This window comes from Dipteris shenzhenensis, chromosome 21, assembly GCF_047967505.1.
Source record: "Dipteris shenzhenensis isolate YYH24624 ecotype China chromosome 21, Dip_SZ_1.0, whole genome shotgun sequence".
NCBI classification, from domain to species: Eukaryota; Viridiplantae; Streptophyta; class Polypodiopsida; order Gleicheniales; family Dipteridaceae; genus Dipteris; species Dipteris shenzhenensis.
In genome coordinates this window covers 7,556,555-7,566,650 of record NC_141616.1, presented here as the reverse complement: position 1 = coordinate 7,566,650, position 10,096 = coordinate 7,556,555, and the positions used below count along the sequence as shown (strand labels likewise).

The window sequence follows — 10,096 nt, the reverse complement described above, 5'->3', positions numbered from 1 at the left end:
CCTCATTAGGAAGTCTAGGGAAAAGCATCCAAAAAGAGACCTACCATAATCCCTGGGGAAGTAGTACTGAAGTGCTTCCGCCAAGGCCACAAATGGATGACTCTCCTCTAAAACTGAATTGGTGAGCTCATAAGTACTCTTTGAGCCTGCTCTGTAGACTGAAGGCCAAAAGAAAAGTACCCTCTGCCAAGCAATCAGAAAACCGTAACTGAGACACCCAATGAGGCCATGATGGTGCACCCAATCACATAATTGTTGGCCTCTACCGGGTAGAAAGCCAATGATGTGCGTCAAACGAAAACCCTCCTCTGCTACCTCAATCAACTGCACAATGTCGAGAGGAAAAGAAACTATGACTTCAATCTCCTCAGGTTCGGCGATAGGAGTGGCATTAGTGTCCTCCATTGTCTCAGCTTGCACTGTCCTGAGGGGAGGAGCTACCTCTGCTGAAAATACCCACCAAGAACTCACAACCAACCACTAGTCAATCCCCAGAAACCTGGTTAAAGAATGCCCCAAACTTCAGGCTACATGGGATGAAAACAGGCCGCTCAATGTTGAAGCAAAAAGCTCCGCCAATGCCTGGAAACAGCCCAGGAACTCAGCTCCCCGAAACACGAGCAAAACAGCCCTGGAGAGGGCCCTGAACCAGCTAGCCTGAAGCGCAAGGGAGGGGCGAACAACAGCGACTGGTAGCCTAGATGGCAGCCTGAAGGGGCAACCTGAAGGGCAAGGGGGCGTGACCAGCAGGGTGTAGCCAGATGGGCTGAAGGGGGCGACCTGAGAAGGGCACTGCCAAGGGAGCCTATGTGGCCAAGGGAGCAGGGTGCTGCCAAGGGAGCAGGGCGCGGCCAAGGGAGCAGGGCACTGCCAAGGGGCTGGGTGATGGCGACGGGCGGTGGTGGGCAGCTGCAGACGGGAGCTCCTCCTCCCCCAATGTTATCTTTCTCGCAAGCATCCCTTTCCACTAGGTATGTTGATTTTCTTTGGTTTTCTTAAGTTTTTCTTTCCTTTCCCCTTCTCTTTCCTTCACTTTTCCTTTACATCCCATTCCCTTCCCCATCCCTTTCCCTTCCCTTCCCCTTTCCTTCCCTTTTCCTTTCCTTCCCCTTCCTTTCCCTTCCCCTTCCCCATCCCTTCCCCTTACCCTTCCCCATCCCTTCCCTCCCCCTTCCCTTTTTCTTTCTCTTTCCTTCCCCTTTCCTTTCCTTTCCCTTCCCCATGCCTTCCCTTACCTTTTCCTTTTCTTTTGTTTTCTCCCTTTCTCTCTTGTAATTTCTCTTTCTTCTTTTTTTTCCTTTTCTCATTTTCTCTCTTCTTTGCTCTCTGTTTCCTTCTTCCCTTTCCCCCTTCTCTTTTCTCTTTTCTCCCTTTCCCCCCTTCCTCCCTTCCCTTTCCCTTTCCCTCCCTCCCTTCCCTCCCCTCCCCTTTTCTTTTTTCCTATTTTCTCTTTTCTTTTTTCCTCCCTGTGTTTCAAAATGTATGTAGGTTTAAATAGTTGAATTTACAATGAGTGTTAGTCGTTATGAATGTATGTTTTTCAAAAATAGGATTGAAACATATGCTTTCTCTTTCTTTCAAAATGAATGTATGTTTAATAACCTATATGATTTCTGAGGCTTGAAGCGTATGCTTTAAAGCTTTATTCAGGGGTGGGGATTTGAGGAAACATAGTGTTAAAGTGGATGGAGACTTCACCATTGTGATGCCCTAGAATCCTTGCCCTTCCTAAAAACATGCTTCCCTTTTCCTTCCTTGGAAATAAGCATATCCTCCACTTGCAAACAGAGGCCAAGCATGAGGAAGTTTGCATCCTCACTTGTTTCTCTTGATATTCTTAATTGGACTTATTCTCTCCCTTTCTATCTTAATCGACAGATTATCTTAATCTTCATCTACCAAGTGCTCGAGCACCAACCATCCCATCAACACAATGTGTGTAAGGAGAGAAATATAGAAGACACTCTCAATTAAGATAGCATGATAGGAAGTGAGTCCATCTAGAATATCAAGAGAAACAAGTGATGATGAAAACTATTTCGTGCTTATCCTCTGTTTTCTTATATTTTCTCCCTTTCTATTTTCTTCTGGTTCCTCCCTTGAACCTTTATGCCCAATTTGAAGCATATGCTTCAAAGCTTTAAGGATATGCTTCTTCCCTTTAAGCATATGCATGTTTAATTAGAATGCATTCTAAAGTTTAAATAAAATCTTTTCAAAAGTTTAAATAAATCCTCCCATTTCTTTTCGTGAAGGATCAAGTGGTAAGAAACGACCCTCCTCTAATAGTACTACCTCGAGTACTAGTACAGAGGAGACTTGCAAATTACTCACGAAGCTAGATCCCAATACTAGGGAAAAACTCCTACGCAAGTGGGAAGAGGAGAGATAGCGAGTGTCGGGTCCACCGGCCTCCGTAGAGATCTCCCAAGGTACTACCAAAGGTGGACCTAGGGAGGGGGGGGAGAGAGAGAGAGAGAGAGAGAGAGAGAGAGCCATCGTCGATGTAGACGGTCGGGCTCTAGTACAAGCAGTGCCATTGGGGGGAGTCAAAAAACTCCTGAACTTCCACCACCCTCCCCTATGAGGTTAATAGGGAGTATGAAATAATAATGGATCCCAAAGGTACCCGAGTTATAAACCGAATGCATGGGCTTGTATCCTCAGAATTCAAGAGAGTGGTGATGGATTTTCACAACAAGCAGCCACAAAATAAAAAGTATTATATCCTCAATACATTAAAGGCAGAGTTCCCTATGCCATCTGAGGACCTTGAGTTCAACAATCGTTCGGATGCTAAATAAAATGGCCCAAGTGTTGAAGTCGCAAAAATATCAAATTCACAGGAAGGCTAAGGTTGGGGAATCCAAGCCTACTTGAGTCCATGCAAAAGATTGAAAACTTGTTAAAAAGGAGTTAAAGAACCCGCAAAAATACACTCAACAAAAGAAGGCGGCTACATTGGAGACGAGTAAAGTGGGCCAATCCCACTTGGGCTCTAGCGGGAGGGCCGCATTCGAAAACTTTTTTTTAAGTACCTCTTCTTTCACTCTTTTATTGTATAATTTTGGGTAGCATGCCAATTATTAAAACTAACATGTATTCTTATGATTTTAATTTATGAAAATGGGACGAGAATGTACGGATGAGGAGTATAGATCTTGTATGATATGCATACAATAACAACACGGAAGCTCTAATGAACCTACTTGTGGAGAGAAGAGAATTCGTATTGCTCCTCAACGTAAGCCCTTATTACATCTATTTTTTTAGAAATGCTCTCAAAGATATATATATACCATGCAAATCGTGTGACGACTGGTTGAAGAGGATGACAGGCATGAACACTTGAGAGATGCTTGCTAGAAGGATGCTGCAGCATGTGGAGAGGGTACACTTCTTCCTGGTCCTGCACCAGTAGTTGTACTCCGTCTGGCACATTGTCTAGCACGCGTCCCTCAACTGCTACCTTTGAACGGGTTCGCATCTGAGAAATCATTGATGAAGAGGTTGGGGTTCTCACAGTCGTCCAACCAAGATAGGTAACTAGCCAGTGTGAACTTCTCGAAGTATGAACAACAATAAAGTGAAATTCTTGCAATAGAAATATCCATCAAGCTAGCTTACCTACCAACTTATTGCTAACAAGAAATAATAATGCCAAATAGTCCACTACAATAGCTCTATTCGTTTTCAACAGTTTTTTCGATGGCAAATACACTTTTTTTTTTTCAAACTCTGATATATATCAAACAATATGTCTATATTAGTGTCGATAAGGAAGCACCCAAAGTAATATTGTTATTGAAGTCAAAATTTCCATCGATATGAAGATTTTTGATGCTAATAGCAACATTTATATTATTGACATCTTATCAATGGTTTACTGAGTTTTTCTGCAGTCCTCTTTCAACGCTTTTTTTAATGGTAATATTGACTCTATGATACAAGTTTCGCTGACAATATTGATGCTAATATTGATGCTGATAAACAATCTCGAAGCCTTATTGATGCTAATATCAACGGTTTATTTTGTGGAATTTTATTTCAAAAGGGCATATTAGGGCTTGGCCAAGCCCTTACTTGCCCTTCTATAAAGGTATGTATTACACTGTAATGGCCATTGTATTGTATTGTTTAGAATTGTTTATAACAAAATTGTCCTATTACATCATATGAGATAAAATATTGACACTATATACAGTTTTGCACTATCTCTTTACGTCCATCATCAACAGGCAGATGGGTAGAATGTACTAACTAGTCCTCGATGCTCCCATCGTTATCCTCGTCCTCTCCACTCCCACTGGCACCCTCTCCACTATCATCAGCTACCACATTCTCTTTTCTGCACATGCACATGGGCATGGTAGAGGGGATGTCCACGGATCAAGCTGCATGGGGAATGTGGGCAGTAGGTTGCAGCACCGTGGAGGTGGAGGGGCAGATGAGGATGCCTTTTCAAAGGTGCAAACCGAGGCCCTAGAAGAGCATTGCACAACCAAATACAATCAGCTAGTTGATTTTCATTGTATATTGTCTAATTGCCACCTCCATAGGAAAGCAGTCCATGAAAGAACACGTTACATGAGCTTTTTATATGCTTGCATTTAGTGTCAACATAGCTCCGAAACTTGCCCATAACCAGTTGTAGAGCTGCTATGTATTCTCAACCTCATTGAGGGCCTATCTGAAAAAGGAGGGTAGCCTGTCTCCTACTGATGTCATCTCGTACGTCAAAGTTTACCTGTGTATAGCCTACTCTTGCCATCATTCCCTGTAAAACAAAGCTTCAATGCAAGGTGGCTAAAAAGACCGCCAAACTCTGTGTGAGAGCTACAATATTTTGAATAGCTTGCTTCACGCTTGCATGTGCTTTATCAATATCATGACAGCGCTGTAATTTACAAGCCTTCTTCCCCTTTAAATAAAAATATCCTTTTTTTGCAGAAAACTAAGTAAAAAGCACATACCCCTTCTCCTGCGTTTTACACCTAGGCTAGCTCCTCTATTCTTGCCAATCATGTAATCTTTGATTGCCACCTCTTTTCAGTTAGCGTGACATCATGACCACGAGCTTATTGATTACCAAAACGACATTTCTGTACATACGACAGATGAATCACCTCACATCAGTAATGCATGTCTTGTTCCTCTACTCCCGAGTCATGAAGCACTACATATGTGTGTCAGGCACGTCAACCTGCCACTTTCTGCAAACCATTATCAATCAAGCCCCGTCTCACCTTCGCTTCATCATCAAACCTACCCGCATTAGCATGGATGTTTGCTAGTAATACATATGATGCAGGATTTTTTGAATCCAACTCAAAAAGAAAATTTGCAGCACGCAAAGCACGCTCTACATCGTTGTGAATTCTGCATGATGAAAGCAAGCTCAACCATGCTGGAGCAACATGCTCAAATGGCATACTGATGATCAGGTTCTCTGCCTCTTCCAATAGTCCTCTTCGCCCAAGAAGATCAATCATGCATAGATAATGCTCCATCGAGGGGGTTATGCCATGCTCTCTATACATGGAGGCAAAGTAATGCTTACCATCAGCAATAAGACCTGTATGACTGCATGCATTGAGAATGCAGGTAAAGGTAATGTCATCCGGCTCAAAGCCTTCTTCCTGCATTTCACCAAACAGTTCGAGGGCCTCCTTCACATGCCCATTCTGGGCACACGCGGCGATCATCGCACTCCAAGAGATCATGCTTGGCTGTTGCATCTCTGAAAATATTGCTGTAGCATCACCCAGGCTCCCACACTTGCCATACATATTCAAGAGGGCTGTCCCCAAAATATCCTCTGACTCCCATCTGTTGCCAGAAATAGTAGCATGAATCACTCGACCCTCTTCTAGAGCTGCCACACTGGCACACGCATCCACAACACAGACAAAGGTGATCTTGTCTGGCTCAAAGCCTCTCGCTTGCATTTGCACAAACAATTGCAAAGCCTCCTGGCAATCCTCATTCTGGGCACATGCAGTGATCATCGCATTCCATGACACCACATTCCGCTGTAGGATCTTTGTAAACACTGCCCTGGCATCTTCTAGACTCCCATACTTGCCATACATATTGACGAGGGCTGTCCCCACAACAACATCCGACTCCCATCCATTGTTAACAACAACAGCATGAATCATTTGACCCTCTTCTAGGGCTGCCATGCTTGCACATGCGTCCACAACACAAACAAACATGATCTTGTCTGGCTCAAAGCCTTCAACCTGCATTTGACAAAACAATTGTAGGGCCTCCTTGCCATATCCATTCTTGGCACAAGCTGCCATCATGGAACTCCAGGAGACAACATTCCGATTTGGCATCTCTGCAAACACTCCCCTCGCATCATCTAGGCTCCTGCACTTGCCATACATATTGATGAGGGCATTCCCCACAATGACATCCACCTCCCATGCATAAAAGATGACAGCAGCATGGATCACTCGACCCTCTTCTAGAGCTGCCATACTGGCACACGCATCCACAATGCAGATGAAGGTGACCTTGTCTGGTTCAAAGCCTTCAGCTTGCATTTGATCAACCAGCTGCAGAGCCTCCTCACCACGCCCATTCTGGGCACATGCCACGATCAAGGCACTCCACGAGACCACATTCTGCTGGGGTATCTTTGCAAATATTTCCCTTGCATCATCTAGGCTCCCACATTTTCCATACATATTGACCAGGGCATTCCCCACAACAACATCCAACTCCCATAACCTGCCAGTAACGGTGGCATGGATTACTCGACCCTGTTCTAGGAATTCCAGACTGGCACATGCATCCACTACGCAGATGAAGGTAATCTTATCTGGTTCAAAGCCTTCATCCAGCATTTGACTAAAAAGTCCCAGTGCCTCCTTGCCATTCCCATTCTGGGCACATGCTGCAATCATGGCGTTCCAGGAGACCACATTCTGCTGTGGCATCTCTGCAAACAATGCCCTTGCATTATCCAGCCTCCCGTTCTGGGCACAGGCAGCGATCATGGCACTCCACGAGACCACATTCCTCTGAGGCATCTCTACAAACACTGCCCTCCCATCATCTAAGCTCCCACATTTGCCATACATATTCAAAAGGGCTGTCCCCAAAACAACATCCGACTCCAACCCATTGCCCGCGGCGTTAGCATGAATCACACGACCCTCTTCCAGGGCTGCAAGACTGGCGCACGCATCCAAAACGCAGATGAGAGTGATCCTGTCTGGCTCGAAACCTTCCTGCTGCATTCGATCAAACAGTTGCAGGGCCTCCTTGCCAAACGTGTTCTTGGCACAGGCAGTAATCATGGCATTCCACGAGACCACATTCCTCTGCGGCATCTCTGCAAACACTGCCCTAGCACCATCCAAGCTCCCATTCTGGGCACATACAGCGATCATAATATTCCAAGAGTACAAATTTCGATCGACAATTTTGTCAAACACAGCACGTGCGTACTCCAGGTTCCCACACTTGCTGTACATTTGAATGAGAAGATTACTCAGAAATCGGTTGCTCGCATATCCACGCCTGCTCATGTGTTCATGCACACATTTCCCCTCAGACAGCGCCTTGGCACTGGTGCAACGCCTCAGAAGAGAGGCATAGGTAGCGACATCTGTCTCTGGATCAAGCTGCCCGAGGACCTCTTTACTCAAGTTTCTAGGACTGTCATCATACCTTGTAAGGCCACTCTGATGGTGCCCATTCAACGTAGGTGTAAGACAGGCCTTGCTGGTTCCTGGGTCGCCTAGCACCTCTCCAGCATGCTTGGACGATCCAACGCACACCTCGGTGGCCATACAGCTAATAGGCAACAATCCGAAGACCTTGGCCATCTGCGCATGCCTAGCCGTAGTGCTGGGCTTATCCAAGGTATTTGAACTTGGATAAGCCACCATATTTGGCTGCGTCGTCTCCACCAATAGGGGCACAATCGCAACGCGAGTGACGCCCGATGCCGATGATAAAGAGGGCGAAGAGTAAAACAAGAATAAAGCCATCGGGAGAGCACCATAACTTGTCGAGAAACAGAATTTTGTTTGGAGGAATGCATCCAGCAACTTACCTGGAAGAAGAGAATCCACAAGTGTTGCTAGTATGGATCCATCGTGAAGCTTTTGTATATGGAACCGATCAAATACTCTGTGTGGTGATTAGCTGCCAACATAAATCGATTGCATATTTGCAAGCTAAGTCTCACACTGAGTGCCTTGATTGCTTGATTGTTCCATTTAACTACTAGATGGGAGGGCAAGCAATGGGCTACAAGAAAACATTTTTCTCAACAAATCACAAAACTGGGTTTCACATTTTTGAAGGTTTTTCTTGAGAATTTGCCGATTTTTTTAGCTACGGCATAACAAAATTGCCAAAAATTTTGCAGATTTTACAAAATTGAGAAAATGCCTTTTTACCGGTGGAGATTAAAATATTGCAAGTTCATTGTATATGGTTCGCAGGTTTTCGGTGAACACTTGGGGGGCATCTCATTACACACCACCCATGACAAAACCTTTGAGTTCCTGCTTGGACTCCACCAGAAGCCAGCCAAGCTTGGCTACCCAACGGGGGGCCACTCTTTAAATCTGCCAATCATCTCAGGGTCCCACAAAGTACAGAACCATGTTGGGCGGCCATTGGGCGGTGTGGAAATGGGTACCCATGGGAGGGCACTCATTTTTTTACAACCCATGACAGGCTGCTAGTCTGTAATTGGGGACACTCATTCAAGACTACACAAGACTCTTTTTGGGCGCCCACACATTGAGCTATACTTGGGCACCCTTTAAACAGCCTAAATCGAGTTAGTTTTGTGAGATCTAATAATAAGTAAGGCACGATTGGAGACAACGATTTTTACCAAAAATATTACATGCAATGAAATAGGATTGCTGTAGCATTATAACGTAACAATAAACAAAGAATGAACAGAGAACTAGAATCAGCAGATTGAACAAGAACAATAACAAGAAGAGAGTGTCGATTGAACTCAAGAATGATCTTTACATGACAACGGTCAACAAATACTAAGAATACATCTTTACATAGTGCCTTACAATAGCCACATGTCATCCACATGTTTTACATGCCACATCTACTCCCCCCTTGAAGCATACACTATGCACGTATGAAATGGCTTCATCCTTGCAATATGTGATGTGGTCTTTGTCTTTCTTGCTAGAGCGCACCTTTGTAGGGCATATGTCATTCTACCCACTCGTCTATTGACTTGATAGGGTCCTACCCATTTCACCAAAAAATTCTCCGCTAGGGAAGTGAGAGAGAGAGAGAGAGAGAGAGAGAGAGAGAGAGAGAGAGAGAGAGAGGGAGAGAGGGAGAGACATCACTCAATCTCCTAATTGAAATTCTATGACTACATGTCTACTATTATAGTATTTCCTCTACTGTACTTGAGCCTTCTTGAGATGTTTGCATGAACACGCATGCAATGGAATAGAACCACACACTCAACGGGGCAATCCCTCTAAGGAAAGTTCAGGTTGACGGGGGAGTTGATCCCCTCTATCTCATCGGCTTGTTACCAACGTATTGAGGTGACTTTATTAGCTGTTAATGTCTCAAGAATACAGAAGCCATCTCATGTGTGTCTATTTTCTAGTATTGCATATGTTAGCTACAGCAACATGTTCTCTAGGATAGAGTAGGAATTTTGTGTTCCTATAACTGCCATGAGATTGAAAGGGCTATCACTTCTCCCTCACATAAAACAAAGGTGTTGTATGTGGAGCCTGATCTTTTTTCAGAGATTGTTTTTGGGTGTGCTTGGGACCCAGGCGTGTTTATACCCATCCCATGAAAGGGGGGGCAATGCCCCCCCTAGGACATCATCGGGGGGTTCCAAGGGGGGCAGTGCCCCCGAATCCAAAAAATACATGAAAATTGGTGCATGAGTTGCTTATGAGTTGTGTGGTCAAATTTGTAAGATAAGGGTGTGGCTCACATAGTAGGAGAGCAGTGGATATACTACTTGTATCTTGTATCTTCTCGCTCGCTGGATAAGAAAGGTGTAGGACTGGTTGTTTCTCCATGGACGTAGCCCATACTGGGTGAACCACGTATATCAGTA

At 44.6% G+C, this 10,096-nt stretch overlaps 1 protein-coding gene across 1 annotated transcript; it reads right to left on the bottom strand.

Annotated features, from left to right (window-relative positions):
* Positions 1-5,198: 5,198 nt before the first annotated feature.
* On the bottom strand, positions 5,199-8,009 carry LOC147888440 (pentatricopeptide repeat-containing protein At2g13600-like). The gene is made up of 4 exons (XM_087392160.1): positions 6,998-8,009; positions 6,705-6,907; positions 6,429-6,593; positions 5,199-6,245 (listed from the first exon to the last, which is right to left on the bottom strand). Exons 1-4 carry the CDS (start codon positions 8,007-8,009, stop codon positions 5,199-5,201), a joined length of 2,427 nt encoding a protein of 808 aa, XP_087248286.1.
* Between the last annotated feature and the right edge of the window lie 2,087 nt (positions 8,010-10,096).

Coding starts and splice junctions, on each gene's coding strand:
- LOC147888440 (XM_087392160.1), bottom strand. CDS start 8,009: ATGGCTTTATTCTTGTTTTACTCTTCGCCCTCTTTATCATCGGCATCG. Junction 6,908..6,997: donor GAGTGCCATGATCGCTGCCT/GTGCCCAGAACG, acceptor CCATGATTGCAG/CATGTGCCCAGAATGGGAAT. Junction 6,594..6,704: donor TTGTTGTGGGGAATGCCCTG/GTCAATATGTAT, acceptor GCATGTGCCCAG/AATGGGCGTGGTGAGGAGGC.